This window comes from Copadichromis virginalis, linkage group LG7 (genome assembly GCF_057382275.1).
Source record: "Copadichromis virginalis isolate Kocher_CV1m ecotype Utaka linkage group LG7, C_Virginalis_male_GT1.1, whole genome shotgun sequence".
NCBI classification, from domain to species: domain Eukaryota; kingdom Metazoa; phylum Chordata; class Actinopteri; order Cichliformes; family Cichlidae; genus Copadichromis; species Copadichromis virginalis.
Genome location: NC_140624.1, coordinates 36,125,761 through 36,147,075, shown reverse-complemented (window position 1 = coordinate 36,147,075; position 21,315 = coordinate 36,125,761). Strand labels below are relative to the sequence as shown.

At 41.1% G+C, this 21,315-nt stretch overlaps 1 protein-coding gene across 1 annotated transcript in view; it reads left to right on the top strand.

Moving 5' to 3' along the window:
* The first annotated feature begins 5,173 nt into the window (after nucleotides 1-5,173).
* arrdc1b (arrestin domain containing 1b) overlaps nucleotides 5,174-21,315 on the top strand; it is a 56,060-nt gene continuing 39,918 nt past the window's right edge. Inside the window, exon 1 of the mRNA XM_085463215.1 lies at nucleotides 5,174-5,370. Within this exon, the coding sequence (XP_085319341.1) occupies nucleotides 5,253-5,370 (118 nt within the window). The 5' untranslated portion in view covers nucleotides 5,174-5,252. The remainder of the gene's footprint in view (nucleotides 5,371-21,315) is intronic.

The following is a 21,315-nucleotide window of genomic DNA, read 5'->3' as shown; positions in this document are numbered from 1 at the left end:
AAAAAACTGCCACCCCAGAGCCTGGGCCTAAACATTATTGATACACTGTGGGATCATCTCAACAGAAAATGAAACACAATGCAGCCATATTCCAACAAACAGCTTTAGAAAGTGCTTCAAGAAGCCTGGAGAGCTATTCCTGAAGACTGGTTTAAGAAATTACAAGAAATCTTGCCTAAGAGAGTTGTATTTCCATTTATGTTTGCATATGATTGAACAAATCACTGCTCCTATCTCCAATTTTCCAAGCAAAATATAAAGTAATGAGGGATCCTTCAAGACCTTTGCACAGCACTATAGTTAAGGCAATAAGTCTGATCTGTGTTAGCAGAATCACAGAAAAATAGTAATCTTAAAATAATAAACCAGATGTTGAAGCTTTTTGCACTTGTCCACCAGATGGAGCTATTGGAGTAATTTTCATTACCCGCATCTTATTCAGCAAATCAAAACCTGTAATTTACCCAGTCAGAGGTCAACGTGTTACGGAGACTTGTTAGCTGGCTCTTTATAAAGGGATAAGAGTGGTGTGGTTTTTAAAATATTTAAGGATTTAACCACAAAATAGGGGGAACCACGATCTTTGCAGGCACATGGTGAGTTACACCCACATGGATCCATCTCAGGTGATGCTGGGCGTACCTAACATATGGTGTTAACATCCTATCATGTTACTTACAGACATGCAATCGCCTCATTTGCGGCCTGGCACCGTCAAAATGATTCACGATCCAAGCTGTTTTTGCAACATGAGTAAACAAACAAGGTGAAACTGAGAACAAGAAGAAGAAACAATGAGATTCTTTGAACTATATTAGATGCCACCACATAACAGATTTCCATGGATACAGGCAGTAACTTGGCAACTATGGTGTTTTGTCTGTTGTCATGGGAACACTTTTCTTTTACTGAGCATAAAACCAGCCTGTGTGTATGGAGGATTAAAACAGCCAAATTTAAAAATATAAATAAATAAATACATAAGTGAATAACTCAGCAAATAATTTCATTTAGAAAATATGTATATTTCTCGAGGTATTTGAGGCATGAATCTGGCATTAAATGACCAACTAGCAACAAGCTCAACCTAATTTTCATTCTTAAAAGTGTATTAACTGTAAGGTCAGGTTAGGTAACAGGCTTGATATAGCGGCGACAGATCTATCACAAGACTCACACAGAGAGACAGACAACCACGAACTCTCACATCCACACGTCTGACCAATTTAAGTTCACCAATTAACCCAACAAGCATGACTGTAGAGGAAGAGGAACGATATTTTTTCTGTTGTGGTAAATGCAACACATTAAGCCTCTTGAAAAAAACTGTGTATACAGTACAGACGGTCTTATCTGTGAGCCTTTTATACACAAACGCGATCAAAACATTTACATATACAGCTCTAATCACATCACTGAAGCTACACAATGAGACAGGAAGTATAGTCAGGGATGGGAAGTACCGTCTCAGAGAGAGGAAGTATGCACTGAAACAGAAACTGTGCGAGCAGTGGGGAGGGTTTTAATTTGAATTCATGCTAATTCTCCTCTTGGGTTTTGTGCGTTTCAACTTTGTTATAGGGAAAGAAACCAAATCAAAATTATGCAAATTTTGAGGAGTGTGTTGTCAGTGTCAGTGAACTATTTTGTTCAAATTGGATGATTTGTTCTTCTTGGGCCAAAGACTTTCCAGAAACCTTATATTTTTTCACATGTAGCCTCTGTCTACTTGTTGCGTATGCCCAAATGACTATTCACTCATATTACTGCCGCACACTGATTCAGGCAGGAAGCACAAATAAGAGAGCCCCAGCAGCTTTCTTTTGTGTCGTGGTGTACTTCAGTACATGCGAAGTTCAGGAATGCAGCTCTTCTTTGGAAATTTCTCAGACACTGTGATGCAACCTCCTTTCTGGAAAGTACCATACAGACATTTTCAGCTTTCTTTCATTCATAGAGGTATTCTAGCAGTTATCTCTAGAAGATGGTTCACACAACAACAACAAATCAAATCAATTTATTTACATAGCACCTTTCACAGGATAAAAACCACAAAGTGCTTCACAGTAATGTAAAAACAGAAATACATAAAATACATCAATAATCAAACATACAAATCTAATTAAAAGCCTTAAGAGTCTTAAGCTGCTTTTTAAAAGAATAAATACAATCAAGGCAACATAAAAATGGAGGGAGAGCATTCCACAACCTGCGGGCCACCGCTCTGAAAGATCTATCTCCTCTGGTCTTAAAACAAGTTCGTGGGACTACCAACAGCCTTTGATTAGATGATCTCAGGCTGCGAGAGGGAGCGTGGGGTTCTAAAAGATCAGAAATGTAGGCAGGGGCATCACAATTCAAAGCTTTAAAAGTCAGTACCAAGATTTTAAAATGAATTCTAAAATGTACTGGAAGCCAGTGTAATGAACGTAACACTGGTGTAATGTGCTCTCGTTTTCGTGTCTTAGTTAAAAGCCTTGCAGCAGCATTCTGGACTAACTGATTCCTTTTGCTCAAACAAAGATAAAGACTGTTACAATAATCTAAGCGAGATTAAATAAAAGCATGAATAACCATTTCTAACTCAGATTTAGATAGCAAAGTTCACAGTCCCCAGATGTTTCTTAGCTGAAAAAGGCAGTTCCTAATTGACTGGCGAGAGTGTTGTTCTAGGGACATGACAGAATCAAAGATCACACCTGAGGCTCGGGTGAACAGCTGAGCCAAGAGAACCAAGATGCTGTTTGATTAGAGATATCTGGTTGTCGGGGGCAATAATTAATGTTCTTCTCAGAGTTCAACTGTAAATAGTTGTCCCCGAGCCACTGTTCAATGGAAGCTAAACATTTAATTAAAGAGGACAGGACTTCCATCGGCTTAAAAGAGCAATAGAGCAGAATATCATCAGCATAGAAGTGATAAGACACCTCAGGGAACTGCCTAATTATAAGTCCTAGAGGTAACATGTACAAAAGAAAAAGAATAGGACCCAGAACTGAACCCTGCCGTACCCCACAAGTCAGATCCTTAGAATGTGACATAAACTGATTTGCAAAAACACTAAAAGATCTGTTGGAGAGGTACGACTGAAACCACTTCAAAGCCAGACCGGACACACCGACTACGTCCTGGAGCCTGTTAATCAGGATGGTATGGTCAATGGTGTCAAAGGCAGATGTCAACTCCAACAAAACCATGATGGAGGATGCTCCGGAGTCAGCTGACATCATAATGTCACTAGAGACTTTAACGGGGCGACCGTGGCTCAGGGGGTTGGGAATCGCATCTGTAACCGGAAGGTCGCCGGTTCGATCCCTGGGCTCTCTGTCCTAGTCGTTGTGTCCTTGGGCAAGACACTTTACCCTACTTGCCTACTGGTGTTGGCCAGAGGGGCCGATGGCGCGATATGGCAGCCTCGCTTCTGTCAGTCTGCCCCAGGGCAGCTGTAGCTACAACTGTAGCTTGCCTCCACCAGTGTGTGTGAATGTGAGAGTGAATGAATAGTGGTATGGTAAAGCGCTTTGGGTGCCTTGAAAAGCGCTATATAAATCCAATCCATTATTATTAAGTAATGCGGTTTCTGTTGAGTGACTTTTACGGAAACCCGACTGAAATTTGTCATAAATGTCATGTTTTTCTAAAAAAGCGGTAAGCTGATCTGCAACTACTTTTTCCAGAATTTTCGACAATAATGGGAGCTTGGAGATAGGCCTATAATTCTTAAGCTGAGTTGGATCCAAACTGCTCTTTTTTAATATCGGCTCAACAACAGCATGCTTACAGAACGTAGGGACCACACCTGTTAAAAGTGAGGCATTGCATATCTCTACAATAGAGGGGCCAATGGCAGAGAGAGCATTTTTAAACAACCCAGCAGGTAGAATGTCATTTGCACAAGTGGTAATTTTCATTTTTATCCAGCAGGATAAAACACTTGCAAGTGTTGTTAAATCCCTAAAGGGCCATTCAGGGAGACAACAAAACAAAACAAAGAAAATTTAAAAACAAAGAACAAAAAACAAAACAGATTTTTTAAATGTTTTGTTTGCAACGTTTCCTCAGATTTTTCACCTACAAAATACTGTTTACAATAATGATACTATACTTTTATTCATTGTGGAAGTGTCAAGATTTAAAGAGAAAACACAAATCTACACTGCATCATCATTTACCTGCAAAAAACGGCATTTCTTTTAATTCTGTCACTAATTAACCAAAGGCAATATACTGATGCTTTAACACATTTTTAATTAGTAGACCTTATATGAATAAATAAATAAATAATTAGTTTGGGAACATAAATTGGGTGGATATGGGTGAACACAGATATAAATAAGTAAACTTTAAAATAAATAAAAATTAACATTTAGTTAAAAAGCAGATAGATTAGGGGGTTAATACCAGTGTTACATTTAATTAGGAATGATAACTCAAACAAAGACAGTGTTGGATATTCAATGGGAACTATCGTGCCTCACTCAACTATCAGGCCTGTAATGAATATGAATGCTCGTGGCTGTTTTGTGACATCCATTTATTCTCACCATTCTTGCCCTTGTGAATGACGCACAAGCACAAGCACAACCATACTAATTAATACTATTCAAAAATTAAAAAAACAACAACTTTGAGGCAAGAAAACCAGAGGAGAAACTACCTGGATGATCTGTGTCCAAGAATATTTGACCCAAAAAAGTGTTTTAAAATCCTCCAAAAGACACCAACACCGCATGCATGGTCAAGAGGTCCAGCTCAGTGACGCGAGATAGTGGAGGTGGCCTAGCAAACACATCAAGCTGCTCCAGTGACCTGATTCATGAGTTATAAATGAATTTGCTCACTGTACAATTCTTAGCAGGGGGCAATAGTCAAAACACAGTGCTGAAAACATGCTTTGTAATGCTGTAAAGTTGGGCATTTGTTACATGGGAAATTGACTCACATTTGTAGCCTCTAGTGGCCAGTAAAGGAACTGCAGTTATTGGAACTTCACAGCCCTGAAGGTTCCTGCTTTATTGTCTATAGTTGATATTATAAATAAATAAAAAATAAGTCTGGTCATTTATTTACAATATCAAACAATCATCTTCTCTTAAACCACACATGAGCGCATCTGTTATCAAAGGTCAACGTGACGTCACGGGCGTGCGAGTGAGGAAGGTGGGGAGGAGGGAGCTCGCGGCAGCAGGTGAGAGCGCAGCATCAGAGATACGCAGAGCTGAGGAAGTAGCGGAGTAGTGAGGAGCAGAGCCATGGGAAAGCTTCAGGAATTTGATATTACTTTTACCAACAACAAGGTGGTTTACGGTCCGGGGGAGTCTATAAGCGGGACGGTGAAGATACGAACCACCGAGTCGCTGCATTTCAAAGGTAAGCTGTCCGTCAGCGAAACCCAGAAGACGGAGAGGAGCGTTTCTTCCTCCCAGCGTGCCTCTCTCAGTCAGGCTCAGCGAGGCGCGCATGTAGGCTTGGTGTACATAAACTTTTCCTCGGTGATGGTGGACGTGGGGGAGAGCAGAGCACCGCGCAGCTGTGGCTTTTCTTTTTCGTCTGTTCAAGGCACCACACTGTGCGGTCGCGTCGGACATGTATTGGGGATTTTGTGCCGCTGTTCTGGGAGTGGACCGAGCGTTTCCCACACGACACCAGCAGCCACCGCCGCTGTTGTTGTCTGTGCCAGCTCAGCTGTTTGGTACTCTTATCAGGCCGTTTAAAGCACACATCCTGCTTGTTGCTTCCTTGTGTTTTGTTTTTGAAGAACCCTCGAATTTGACAGAAATCCCCCCCCCCCCAAAAAAAAAAAAAAAAAGGCAGAACATCAGGTGTTAGTCATCTGGGAGCATTTTCAGTATACAAGCGTCAAATAGAAACGATTTGGAAATGTTTATTAATTTAGACAAACTTGAAGAAACTGTTAATAATGGGAATAAAGTGGGCTAAGTGGGAAGCAGCTCCTGGAAAGACACAAAGAATCCATTGTGTGTAAAGAGATCCTCGAGGGTAATCTTCCCAGATAAGGAAGAGCAGTCATCATCTTGACTGAAAGCTCTTCTTACAGTGGGCGTCCCTGCACAGTGGTATGTTAATTGACAGGGTGAAACTCTGGGAATATGTCCCCTTGCGTCTTGTATTTTACAAAGTTTAAATAGCCTGCAGTGCAGTTTATCCACTGATCTACACTGGTTTGATGTGCGGAGCCTCGCGTGTCTGCAGGCTAGAACTCGGAAAGTCGCACCAAAACAAGGAGGGAGGGCAAATAGCACTACAGGCCGAACATTTGAATTGCAAATAGCAAAAATTCATAAGTTTATCCATCGCCATGATCAGTATAATCTCGATTATTCATTAATTCCACAAACATAATGCAGCTGCTTAACCTAAATATTATTCAAATTAATCTTACCTGTAAAAGATGGGGAGAGATGGAGGAAGTGAGGAACCCATGGTTTTCTGGCAGGGAGTTGAGCCTTGGTGACGTGGCCTTTTTTTTTTTTTTTTTTTAATTTTGACTGGAAAGTCTGTCTAGCAAGGGTAACCTGATCTCACCATGGGACGCCTTTAGGTGCAAAGAGTGCATCGGACCCGGTTTCCTTTGCACAGCATCCACAAGGACCGCACAGGAAAGGCAAAAATGCATCGGGTATGAGATCCTAGACAAATCCAGTGAAATTGAAATGAAATTGAAATCTATTTAAATTCTTGTAAAGTTATTTGGCCACATTTCCTGCATGTTGTGCACCTTCTTCTTCTTCTTCTTTTGGCTGCTCCACCTGCCTCCATCTCACCCTACTCCTTGCATCATCCTCTGTCATACTATCCCTCCTTCACTACATCCCTGCATCTTCTCTGTGGTCTTTTCCTTTTCTTCCTGCCTGGCAGCTCTATATTCATCATCCTTTGTTGATGAATATTACTCCTCCCCACATGTCTACGCTATCCCAGCCTTACCTCTGCTCAGCCTGAGCAGTCGCTCTGATGTAGTAATTTCTAATCCTTTCCCTTCTGCTCACTCCCAGTGAAAATCTTAGCATCTTCAACTGCCACCTCCAGGTCAGCCTCCTGTCTTTCTGTTCATTCCACAGTCACCCCTTACACCTGACATAGTGAGATTAATTTGCCATAATGCACAGAATGACCTCAAGCAGATGGGTTTGCAGCAGAGGTCAAAAGCTCCCGTTGAGCTTTGTTACACTGTAAGGTGTAACAGCGGCAGCTCGTCTCTATCTGACACCGGCTGTCGTTCCCCAAATTAAACCCTGCTCTGCTGGCTGGATGTAGGCTGTCCTTGAAGCATGCAGACAGTAGGAGAGTTTCTCCGAGGCAAGCGAAAAGCTCAATAAGAGTCCTCGGTGCTAAGAAGAGCATGCAGACAGGTGTTTGATGTGGTGGTCTGTCAATCTGGTTTCATCTCCCTGTAGTTTTCTTAGCAAAGTGCGAGACCACAGTGTGCTTTCAGTTATCTGCACTCAGAAAAATGCATTTACTTTTTCCAACATCTTCATTTTCATTTTTTTCACTGCAAATTAAAAAAATGTGTACGATCTGCTGTGACTGTTTATATCTGTTTGTAGCATGGGACGTTTCAGGAGCTTTTTTTTTATCTTACTTAAGCCCCTTAAACTGGCTCCTCCACTGATCTCTTAGCAAAAGTGCTCCAGCTGAGAAGACTCTTCTCCATCTTGGGCTTTCAGCGAGCACTGCTAATGTACTGTAAATGCTGAGTCTGCATTATGTGTCCAGTGACATCATGCCCTCTCGATAGAGCCTGCTGATCATTGCATCAGTCAGATGACTTGAATTAAGCTGAAGTGTGTGGTTTGTTTGGGGGTGACAATTTCCTGTTTTGGGTATCGTTCCCGAGGAGAGAATAGAACTGAGCCATTTGGCTTCATTACTGTAAATCTTGTGTCGTCTGGTCGCTCAGATTCTGTTCTCTGTCTAATCCATTATCTGCACTTATCTGATTAAGGATGTCTGATGTGGATGATAGTTTCCCCCATTTCCACATGCGTTACATGTAATTGCAGTAATGGTGCAGATTAAGATTGGGTTTACTCCTGGGACCTTTTCTTCTGACAGTTTCACCCAAATAAAAATATACACAAGGATCCAAACAAGAAAACAGCAAACCTTTTTTACTTGAAAAGTTTTTATCCTCATTGCTAAACTAAGCAAGTGAGTCAAATATTTGGTCTCTGTTGTTTGTGTACTAATGCAGCAGTTGAAAACACTATGATATTGCTTCTCTTCAGTCATCTGTTGATTTTCTCTTCACTTCAGTGCTCATGACCACTGCTGTTTCCTGCCTCAAACATCAACAACGCCCATTCAAGGAAGAATCCTTCCTGAGAAATTTTGCACTAGAAAAACAGCAGGCTTGTTTGTCAGAGCTGGATTGTGTGACCTGTATTTATGCTGTGTGCATTATATCAATAAAGTTTTGATTTTATGTTTTCTGGGCCAATACACTGCTCATACTATCCATTACATACACCCAGTAGATGCTGGCACTGTATGACCCTTGTGAGCCATTTGTAAGACTTAAATTGAAATTGCACTGTGAATCTGGTGTGTACTGTTACCGAGCAGTGATGTGAAATAACACTGAGGGGTTATAATAGACAAATACAAGCTTTCTAGAGTGCTGGATATTGCTGAGGCCAAATTCTTAGCCTCACTCAATTATTGATGATAGAAACACTGTCTAATGGTTTCCATTGATTAGGATGCTCAGGTAGACAGTTGTAATAGCAGAATCATGAATGTGTGGATGGAAATGCATGAAATAGCCGCTTGTACACATTTTTTACACATAATGTTGAACTTAACACTCCTGCCCAGTTGAAACCTACCTATTGAATTTGAAAGGGTATGAAGCTACCACATGAATGTATTTGAGTTTTGCAGATAAAGGAAATATGAGATAGAATTTGTCATACTGATTGTCCAAGCATTTCACTACATATCGTACTGTGTATGACTGTGTACGTGACAAATAAAATTTGAATTTGAATTTGATTGTTATTTAACTAAAATTTAGCTTTGATCATTTTTTTAGTTGTTAATGATTTATTTGAAAACGGTGGGGTCTAATGCATTAAGGAACACGATGGCATCACAACCAAAATTATTGCGACTGTGCGCAGTGAACTTGAGGTGTCATCGTGGTTATTTTGAAAACAGGGACCCGGTTTGTGACTACTCACAGTCAGCTGCCATCTTCAAAATGACTTTGCTGCTTTAAGACAGCATTAAAACTGAGTCAGTGGGACGTCAGAGTCCATCTAGAACCTCAAAGATTTGAAACAGAAATTGAGCAGCCTTGGTTCATACCAAGCCTTTGGACATGTTCATATGACCAAAGTTCAGCCAGGTGGCAGCCAGAGGAGTTGAGTCCCCTATTGCTACATTGAATGAGACTACATTTTCTTGCAGACCTTCATCAATCTGCCCGAGTGTGACTGCAGTTAGTTTGAGTCAGACCGCGCTTGTTTTGAGGCTCCCAGGTGAGAAGAGTGATGGCAGCTCAAAGCCAGCAACCCACCACTACTTTTGTCATGTACTTCTGAAAGGAGACTGGAAAAGAGACCTTTATCTTTAGACCATCATGTCACGTTGGCTCAAGCTTGTTTGGGCTTTTAGGATTGGTTGAAAGCCCAGTGCTGCTTTTCATTATCTCCCCATTACTGGAAGACCTGGGAACAGGGTGGTGTTAGTACATATTGTTCTGATGGGAAAATACCTACAGCTGTCAGGTCTCATTTCCTTCCCAGGCTAATTCCAAGGTCACTGTTTTTTTGGACAGGATTGACCTTGGCTTCTGTAAAGCAGGGCCTGGGATATTAAAGGAAAGGGACAGTCTTTGTGGTTTGAAGTAAAGCCTGGTTTCTGAATGACCGGATCTCATTTTATAAAGCCTGTTGAAAATTGTCAAGTTACTTTTTAGCTAAGTATTTACAACAGCACACATTCACAATTGCTGGTGCGATTGTTGTAAGATATTTATTTATGTATTTATTTAATCTTGTATTTCAAACTAAAGTACACTGTATATTCTGTTGTTGAGTCTGAGAACAGAGAGTAGGGCTGCACGATTTTGCATAAAATGAGAATCACGATTTTTTTGGCTTAGAATTGAGATCACGATTCTCTCACGATTCTCTTTTCCAGTATAAATATTTATTGCACTTATTAACTGCACATCAACTTTGTAACAGTTGAGACTGAACATAAAAACAATAAATAAACATTAAAAACAACAAATGTCTCACACTTTGTTGTTGCCAAAAAATGTAGTGCAACAATAGAAAAATAGTTGCGGGACGGCACTGTGTAGCGTTTGTCTAGGGTGTTGATCATTTTCCTAAATCCCTCTTTTGCACAGTGTTGATGGGAGCCATATCTTTGGTCAGGTGATAAGTGATAGCCTCCGTAATTTCTTTGTGCCTGCGGGAGTTCGGGAGTAGGGAAGCGCTGTATAAGGTTCCCGTTATTGATGTTTGGGTGGTTAACCGGGACGGATTTTCTCCTGTCACTTTCTCGTCATCCCTTAAGTGCTCTCCGTTGTTTTTTTCCCTGCTAATTTTAGCATCACATGGCACAGCTTCTGTATCACGTGGTATAAGGCTCCGCCCTTGTCATTTGTTGAGCAGGAGGAGTGAGCGCTTGTTTTCATGCAGAGTACGTCCCGGATCAAAATGCGTACAATACAATCGTCATCGTCTTTTTTTTTTTTTTTTTTTTTTTAAATAGTTGTCATTTGGAAATGAGATCGCACATAAGTATGAATTGAGATCGCGATTTTCTAACGATTAATCGTGCAGCCATAACAGAGAGTAAGTTATAGATCTTGGCAGCATGGTTTATGAAATGTTGCTGTATTTCATAGCTTGCAAGTACATCTTATCTCATGTGGGACTCAATCAAACACTGGAAAATAAAATGTAAAGTTGCATGACAGCAAGAATGAACAGAAACTGTGAATCAGGAAGTTAGTCATTTCACAGAAGTCACTTGAGAGCAATCAGATGTAAAACTGTGTCGTTCTTTTGTTTCTCAGATGACATTAGTGGATGTTAACTTAGCTTCCAACAAAGCAGGAGAGCAAACATTCACTGTAACCCAACCATCATCTGCGGTAATACAAACCATTGGCTTTGTGTAAAGAAAGCACGCCACATGGTGTACCCACAAGAACACACACACAAGCACTTGCACACTCATGTTTTATCCTGTTTGTAAGAACTGTGGTTTTGTTGATCACATGGTGACGTTTTTTTTGTTTGCAATTTCTGCTGCTTTTTTGCACAGCCAGCAAATGTTCCACTCCTTCACTCATTCAATCTCACACTTAGATGATTAATTCTGCTTTTTTTTTTTTTTTTTTTTTCTGGCATTGCTTTCGGTTTTACAGCCATGTTTGTTCCATCCTGGGCGTGTCTTCACTTGTACATAGAGCATCAAACCGTTTGGCTGTGAATTTATTAAGAAAATTTAAGGGAAAGAAAAGCCATGGGGCGTGAAGGAGTCACAGAGTCTTCAGTGGGTTTTTGATTTCAGTGAAAGATCAGGTGACGCAGGTAAACTCTTATATCTTAAACTCCATGCAATAAAAGGCACTATGAATTTTTCACTATATCAATTTTTATACATTTTGTACTGTTTAGTTAGTGGCAAGGCTTTTCTCATTTCTCTAATTTGGGTTTCTCCTCCTGCCTGTGACCCAGACGTCAGTCTCAGTATATCTGTTTTAATTCCAAAAATGCATCAGACTACAGTGACTACAGAAAACAAAGCGGTAATTACAATAATTCCTCAGCAGTCTGCATAATAACACCAGTCTACCTGCACCTGTGTGAGTGACTCAGTCTGGTTTACTGGATTGGAAGAGAAGTAACAACAGAAGAAAGGTGAAAGCTTTTAGCGAGCATCTTGCTTTATAGGGCTGTGCGATATGACCAAAATCTCATATCCCGATATTAAGACATCTATCGTCCGATAACGATTTAAATCACAAAAATGTAACATTCTCTGTAAATTCTGTGAATCTCGGGCAGCTCGACTTACGTGAAGTGTTTCCAGCGGCGCGTCATGTACCTGGAGTCGAGTGTTTTAACTGATGCATGAAACTATATATTTTTAGACATAAGTTGTAACGGCCGCCGTTTTCTTTGTATTTATTACACGGCATGCTGCAGGGAAAAGCCTGTTCTAACGTTTGAGTCTAAGGTTTATTTTTTAGCACGTGGCGGCTCTTTCTTGCTTCTCATCCGTAAATAATCTGCATACTCTTTCACGTGATTCAGTTTATTTTGAAAAGTCTCAACAGGATCTTGAGCTTTATTGTGAAAGGTTTATGTGGAAAATAAACAAGCAGACACGCGGTGGTTTTAACATTGTTGTTGCTAACGACAACGCATAAAAACAAGTGCTTGTCTGTCTGTAGTGTGGTTATATTAAATATAAGAGAAAGAGAGAACTTTAAGAAATTAATATAGCCACTACAGTGACCATCAAAATAATGAAAAAATATTGCCGTAAACAGTTTATTTTGCGACACCATGAAACAAACGGTAGCGTAAAATGAAACGATAGACGTTTTTATATCGTCATCCGATATATATCGTTATATCGAACAGCTCTATTGCTTTAGCAGTGTAGTCTCTGAAAAATGAAAGGGCTGAATGAAATTCAGAGTGAGTCTGTAACCCTAAACATGGATTAGTTATGATTTTATGTGCAATTTTAATGCAGTTAACTTTATTATTATTAAATTATTAAATTAAATTATTTTTAAATATGACAGCTATCGTCAGCGCTGGTACATAATGACACCCGTGACTCGGCCTGAGTCTTCTGACTTGCCTCATGTTGATACCTCTACTCTAAGAGAACAGTCTGAAAAGGTATTATTGTTTCTCAGGGTGTGTGGATTTATTAGAATCTGAACCAGAATAGTTGTTTTTTGCAAATTATGGAATTTTTTTGTGGGTTTGTTTGTTTTCATTTTGCTGTTCACTGTTGTGGCCCTCAAATTACGGAATAAGCAGCCCCTCCATATTAGGTTGGCACCAACACTTGAGTTTTTTCAATCATTTTTAAAAACACACCTTTTTTCCAAGGAGTTTTAGGAGTAGTACCAGAGTTAGCTGGTAGTCATTATTATTTATTTATTTTATTGTTATTTAACTTTCTTTGTCTGTTTAATGTATAGTTTTTAACTTTTATCACAATTTTTTGGTCAACCGTGTTGTTTTTAAAGTGCTCAATAATTAAAGTTGGATTGGATTCATTGGTTGCAGTGGTTGTACGTTTTCTCGAGTTCAAGCCAAGTGTTGAGGATGACAGATTGCTTGTTGTTTCCAGTAGTTTTCTTCTTAGCCAGTTACTTATTCAAATTAAAAATTTGAAGCAGGTTTTCTCTAGAGTTCTTTGTGTTGCTAGGCAGCTGTAACATTTCCACATGCTTTATGACTCTTATCTCTGAAGAAAAGCAGGGTTGTTAATACATCTGACAGTAACTTTGGTTTCTTTTTTTCTGAAACGAATAACGTGACACATGATCACTCAGAGAATGACTCATGACTCAGAGTGCTGCCCTTCAGTGTGAGCCGGTGGCATTGAGACACACTTCATCAGCCAAACTACTGTGCCCATAGAAGTAGAGCCCCCGGCTGGGGGTCTTGGCACCAGCTGCTCCCTTTGCCCTGAGACTTAGCTGTGGTAATTATAACATATTTTGACCTCCATAACCAGCATGCTGTCTAGCCCCACAGCTGTGTCATACCCACTGATAAGCATCAAACCCACCCCTGATCACTTCCCTTCTTCCCATGTTTAAAAAGCCGCCCCACTTCCTGTGCTATGCAGTAAGAAAAGAAGCTGAAAAGAGCAGAAGTGAAGTGGAAAAAAATGTGAATTAGTGCAGGATAGCAAAGAAGCTAAAGCTAGAGTAGTTAGTAGCTGTTAGGTAAGAAGTTGATTTTTAGTTTTAGCGGTTTGTAGTAAGATTCAATTCAATTTTATTTATATAGCGCCAAATCACAACAAAAGTCACCTCAAGGCGCTTCATAGATACAGAGAAAAACCCAACAATCATATGACCCCCTATGAGCAAGGACTTTGGCGACAGTGGGAAGGAAAAACTCCCTTTTAACAGGAAGAAACCTCCGGCAGAACCAGGCTCAGGGAGGGGCGGGGCCATCTGCTGCGACCGGTTGGGGTGAGAGAAGGAAGACAGGATAAAAGACATGCTGTGGAAGAGAGACAGAGGTTAATAACAGATATGATTCAATGCAGAGAGGTCTATTAACACATAGTGAGAAAGGGGACTGGAAAGGAAAAACTCAATGCATCGTGGGAATCCCCGGCAGCCTACGTCTATTGCAGCATAACTAAGGATTCAGGGTCACCTGGTCCAGCCCTAACTATATGCTTTAGCAAAAAGGAAAGTTTTAAGCCTAATCTTAAAAGTAGAGATAGTGTCTGTCAGGAAGCCAATGAAGGGAAGTCAAAACAGGAGAAATATGCTCTCTCTTTCTAGTCCCTGTCAGTACTCTTGCTGCAGCATTTTGGATTAACTGAAGGCTTTTCAGCGAGTTTTTTGGACATCCTGATAATAATGAATTACAGTAGTCCAGCCTGGAAGTAATAAATGCATGAACTAGTTTTTTTCAGCGTCACTCTGAGACAGGATATTTCTACCTTTAGAGATGTTGCGCAAATGGAAGAACGCAGTCCTACATATTTGTTTAATATGTGCGTTGAAGGACATATCCTGGTCAAAAATGACTCCAAGGTTCCTCACAGCGTTACTGGAGGCCAAGGTAATGCCATCCAGAGTAAGAATCTGGTTAGATACCATATTTCTAAGATTTTCAGGGCCGAGTACAATAACTTCAGTTTTATCTGAATTAAGAAGCAGAAAGTTAGCGGCCATCCAGGTCTTTATGTCTTTAAGACATTCCTGCAGTTTAACTAATTGGTGTGTGTTATCTGGCTTCACAGATAGATAGAGCCGGGTGTCATCTGCATAGCAGTGAAAATGTATGCTATGTCTTCTAATGATACTGCCTAAGGGAAGCATGTATAATGTAAACAGAATTGGTCCTAGCACTGAACCCTGTGGGACTCCATAATTAACCTCAGTGTGTGAAGAGGACTCTCCATTTATATGCACTAATTGGAGTCTATTAGATAGATATGATACAAACCACTGCAGTGCAGTACCTGTAATACCTACAGCATGTTCTAATCACGCTAATAGAATATTATGGTCGACAGTATCGAACGCTGCACTGAGGTCTAGCAGGACAAGCACAGAGATGAGTCCACTGTCAGAGGCCATAAGAGGATCATTTGTAACCTTCACTAAAGCTGTTTCTGTGCTGTGATGAGCTCTGAAACCTGACTGAAACTCTTCAAATAAGCCATTCCTCTGCAGATGATCTGTTAGCTGCAGTGTTGGGAAGGTTACTTTTAAAATGTATTCCATTACAGATTACAGAATACATGCCCCAAAATGTATTCTGTAACGTATTCCGTTACGTTACTCAATGAGAGTAACGTATTCTGAATACTTTGGATTACTTAATATATTATCATGCTTTTTACAACTACGTGAATGTACTATTGCTGTGATTTATTACTGTTACTGAAGGTCTGCGGCTCCGAACCATATTAAAGGGACCTCTGGCTAATACGTCTGGTTCCCTGTCGGGCTCGTAGCCGAAAACTAGCTTTACCTTGTTGTCTGGGTCAACTTTTCTAGCGAGAGACAGAGAGAGGCGTTGAAAGGCTGCTCCAACGGAACTTATTGTTTTGAAGGAAAACACGAACACAGCGTACAATCGAGTCTTAATAGCTTACTTACAACTGGGCTCGTCAGGCATTCTTCTTGGCTGCAGTGGTTATTATTATATTTACATGCTTCCAGCTCCTGTTTCTGCTCGATGTTAACTCGTACTTTTCCACTCTCCTTTTTCTCCCTCCTCGCGCTCACAGACACATAACGGGTATGGCAGTCCATTCTCCCTGCAGCACGGACTACACTGCCCATGAGGCTACATTCTTTAGAGCATGTAGCATTCTGCCTATTAGCTTAGCACAACAACAACAAAAAGCCGCTCTCTCACCCAAGAAACACGCAGAGAAAGAGCGTCACCCTGTAACCATGGCAACCGTAACGCTGCCACCTGGAACAACAGAACGTTGCTGTCAAACAAAACCCAAACAGTCCTGACCCGCCACAATATGAAACAGGAAAGTACCGCCGTGTAATCCATTTATTTCAACAAAGTAACTGTATTCTAAATACCACCTTTTTAAACGGTAACTGTAACGGAATACAGTTACTCATATTTTGTATTTTAAATACGTAACGGCGGTACATGTATTTCGTTACTCCCCAACACTGGCTAGCTGTTTGACAACTACTCTTTCAAGGATTTTTGATATGAAAGGAAGGTTGGAGATTGGCCTATAATTAGCTAAGACTGCTGGGTCTAGAGATGGCTTTTTGAGTAAAGGTTTAACTACAGCCAGCTTGAAGGCCTGTGGTACATAGCCGATTATTAGAGATAGGTTGATCATATTTAAGATCGAAGAATTAATTAATGGCATGACTTCTTTGAGCAGTTTTGTAGGAATGGGGTCTAAAAGACATCACATCACATCAATTTTCACTTAATGAGATTAACCTTAATAATATACCCACTCTTAGCCCATCGCTTTGTAGGTGAAAGTTGGTTGCTAGTGGACATTCAAGTCCTTGTTTGTGTGGGTCACCACCTGATGTATTTGAATCTGGGTCATATGTAATCCAGAGGTATCCTTTGTTTCTGCTGGTAGCCACTTCATCTTTAAGATGAGATTGCAACATATTTAGCTTTTGTCACCAATGGTTATTTGTAACTGCCATCAGTAAATGTTTAATTGACATTGGATGAATAAAATTGATCTAATCTAAAAAGTTGGGAAATCTTTGGTTGTGCTTCAGAAACTGATTACATCATAAATGGTCTGCCGCCATATCAGTGGTTTAAAACAAGAGAACAAGGCATGAGAAGTGCTGTAAAACTGAAGTGCGGGGATTTAGCACAGACCTGCCATTGTATTAGTAGAAACTTAGCCACAGAATTACATGTTTCTCAATACCCAATTTTATATCAATGAATACGAGGTGGACGTGGCTCCTCTATTGTACATGCTGAAGAATCCTTGGGCAAGATACTGAACTCTGTGTGAACAGAGTGGGTTAAAAAAAATAAAGTACTTATATGAATATGTGTGTGAAAAACGTTTGTGGTAAGAGAGTGCTTTGAGTGCTCAAATAGAGTTTAAAAAGTGCTATATAGGTAGCTGTAGGGATGGGTATCGTTTAGGTTTTATCCGATACCAGTACCAAGCCGGTACTTTTGAAACGGTGCTTAAACAGTGCTCGAACCGGTGCTTAAAGAATGAAGAACACAAACTTTTTCCAAAAACCTCTCATGTTTAACTGTATCCCTCTTTTTCTTTGGTCATTTTAGCTTTTTTGGCCAGGGTGAAGGGAGTATCTGCCATCAAACAAGAGGACAGCCGCATGTAACTACGAGGTGTTTGCTAGTTCACCTTACATGCATTAATGTAATAACGTGGTTAGCCTACTCAACATAAATTACACATGGACAACATTAAGCTACTCACGCAGAGAAGAACAGCTGCTGCTGCCATCATCACCTGTCATCATTTCTGCTACACTGGCAGGGCTAGGGGCCAGGACTCTCCTCTTCGGGTTCTTGGGGGATGTTGCTAACTCCGGGACCAATAACAGGCAACCCACCCGCAGAAGATGTGCTTGGTGTGAGGTCTCGCAGCAAGCTATCAAATACGGTGCATTTCTCGGCTTTTAAAAAAACGCTATGCGTTGCCAGGTGTTTCATCAGATTCGAGGTGTTACCTCCTTTGACAGTATCAGCTTAAAGCACTTGTTGCAGGCTGCTGAGTTTGCATATTTTGCTGTGAAGTACAGCCAGACTTTGACCACTTCGCCTTGGGCGTTTTTAATCTGTAACTCTGCTCTAAAAGAACGTATGTACCTGGGCCCGCCTACTATCCTCGGAAAGGCAAAATGATTGGCTGGAATCCAAAGTGTATCACATCTCAGGAAAAAAAAGCACTGAAATGTGCGCTGCTTTTCGGTCTGGTTACTACCGTTTATGACAGAACCGTGCCATCATGGCACCGGATACCGATACCCATCCCTAGGTAGCTGTCCAAGATTATCATCCCACGTACTTAGACATTAACTCCTTTACATTTGATGCAATATTTAATATTAATTTAACATGAACTTATTTAATTCCTGTATTATAGGTTTGTCTTTAAACACTGACATGTTGGCACATCATTTATTTAAAACCTTATATTTGGTTGACGAGTTGTCTACTAATGTTTCTGTGGCATTATGTTAGCACCAACATTTAATGTAAGTTACAAACATTTTACCCTGTGGAACAAAGTTTGGTTTTTGCTGTGCTATTTTTAGTTTTTCCTGTCCTTGTTGCCTTCCGACTTCTTCTTCTTCAGTATGTAAGAATAAACTAGTATATTTGTCACAGTATGCTGCCCCCTTCCTTTCTGGAAGAATTACTCCCTCTGTACGCTGCCTACAGTGCTGAATTTTCAGAATTTAGATGTCAAATGATACCTTAAGTATCTCCTCTCTCTGCATAGCACTGCATGACAGTCATGGTTGACAAACAGACAGATCAGCAGAGACACTTGTGGTTTGTTAATCAGGTTTTTCCATTTAATTGACAGCATTTTTCATGATGATGCCAGAATTTTGGATGAATAGTTGTAACAATAATTAGGAAATGATTAGCTAATTATCCATGTGCTTGTTTTGCATATAGAAATTAGCCATGTTGCCGCTTGTAAATATTATTCAGGTAACGAGTTGACTGGAAATGCTGTAAGGTGTAATTATTACCACATCTTTGGAAAATATTTTTCACCCTGTTGCTTTTCCATTGCTTTCTTCACATCAGGACATTCGGTACTTGAACAGAGATGTTCTGCTTTCCTTCATTTAAAATAATTGTGCAATTTCAAATATCTATATATATAGCTATGGTTGATAGGCATTTATATAATTTATAGGGGTGTGAGAAAAAGTGTGCATGGCAGGATGGTTTGTAGCTCAAATGTATTTCTTCTTCTTTCTTGTCAGTGTTTAACCACACCCAAGTGATACAACACAAGCCTTACCCAGCTCTGTATTGGCTTTCAGTAATAGTAGGTGTTAAGCTTTCCCTGAAAAATGTTAGAAACGACCAAAAACCTCTGAATGGGACCACTGAGAAAGCTGCCTCTGTTGTGTCTGCAAATAAAGTAACTATAGCAGCAGCTCAAACACATCCACAGCGGTCAGCTGACTTTGTGTGATTAACTCCAATGGTCCCTTAAGAGGTGTTGAACAGGGTCCGAAGGTCACTCCTGGTGTTGGCTGATACTAAATGACTAATCACGCCATCAAAGGTAATGCTTTAAGGTTGGGGCCGAGTCAATATTTGTGTAAAGAGAGGGTCCTCGAGCTTTTTCTTCTCTGTTTCAGAAACTTAAATTCTTATCTCCCAGTCATTAAAAAAAAAAAAAAATTGGTTTTGAATTATTGTTTTAAGGTCCATGTAAAAGTCCATGCCACAGAACCACTGCCCTAAACCAAGCACCTGGATTAAAAAAACAGTGCAGTACAACTTTAATTAAAACCCTCTGTAATGACTACAGATGTGTGATGACGTGTCTAATCTCTTTAAGTTTTCTGTGGTTCATTGCAGCCAGATGATGAAGTTAGAAAAAATTCATTTCATTAAACAACTAAAATATCCTGATCTTAAAGTGCTGTTTTTAGTTTCTTTTCTTTTTTTTCTTTTTCTAAATGACATCAGAAACAGCAGTATGCGACATTACGTGATGGCAGAGCTTCAGTTCATCCTTTGTCTTTTTTTTTTTTTTTTTTTTTTAATAAATAGGACAGGGGGAATGAATGAGAGAAAGAGGGGGAGAGAAAGAAAGAAAACCAAAGGGGAGAAGAGACGGTGAGAAGGGGGGGGAAGAGAGAGAGAAAAAAAAAAAAGAACTCCTGGGTCACCTGTATGGAGAAAAAAAAAAAACAAACAAAAAAAAACAAACAGAGGAGACAGCAAACAACAAAGAGCAACATAATAATAGAGAAAACAAAGCACCATCACAATAAACTAGCTAGTCATAGATATCAATATTTACTAAATAATAAACGATATTGTGCAGCACGCAAGATAGACAGCGCACAGTGTGCTTTGAGGCAGCAGCCAAGAAAGCTTTAGTCCTCGTCTGTGAATACCCATGTGTGCATACCTGTGTGGATCAGCATGCTTGCATTCCAAAGGTTTCTCCATGTAATGATCTGCTAGGGAGTGTGGGGGGGCCACAGCCCCGTCCTCCAGGGTGTGAAGCGGGTATGGAGGAGATCAAAACTCCAGACATCCAGAGGCCCCCAGAACACAAGAGACCATGGAAGACCAACAGAGGGGCAGCCGCGCCACTGTTCCAGTAAGAGCTGAGGAGAGTCCCAGATGAGGGCTCGCCCAGCAGCCGCGGAGCAGAAGTCAGGGGGAGTTGCAGTGACGCGCCCGTGAGCTCCGCCGGCCCCCAGCTGCGCCTGAGTGACCGAGCCCCAGGCCGAGAGGCCGGGGGCACCCCACCTCCAAAGGGGCCCGAGCGAGCCCCAGGCCCCAGGCCCCGACAAGCGGCCGCCAAGGAGTGAGCCGGTGTGTACCCGGACGCCCACCCCCAGACACAAAGAACCACCAACACACCGACACCTGAGGGAGTCCGCCACCGGCAGGGGAAGTGGTGGTGGGTGGAGATAGGCCTCCAAACCTTGGAGGGCCTGAGGTGTCCCCAGAGAGGTGGCGTCTGATACCCAACCTGACATATAGACACAGACATACAGGCACACACAGACACAAACATCCATTCCCACCCTCATGCTCTCATATGCACTCACTCCACACTCAACCAACGTGGAGACAGACATAAAGAGACGCTGTACACACAATCACACTCCCCAAGCGTACTCTACAAACCGGGTCTAGGTACCCTTGCCCCTGGAGGGGGGAATTGCACCCAGACCCAGGTGGTGTTACCCTTTTCCCTGCGGTGGGGAGAGGCAGACCACCCCGACTCCGCAGCAGCAGGGAGGCCCCACACCCCAGACCGCAGTCGGACGGCCAACTCCTCCTACTAGCCCTCCCGCTCCAGCAGGCCGCAGAGAATGGGGGTGGGAGAAGA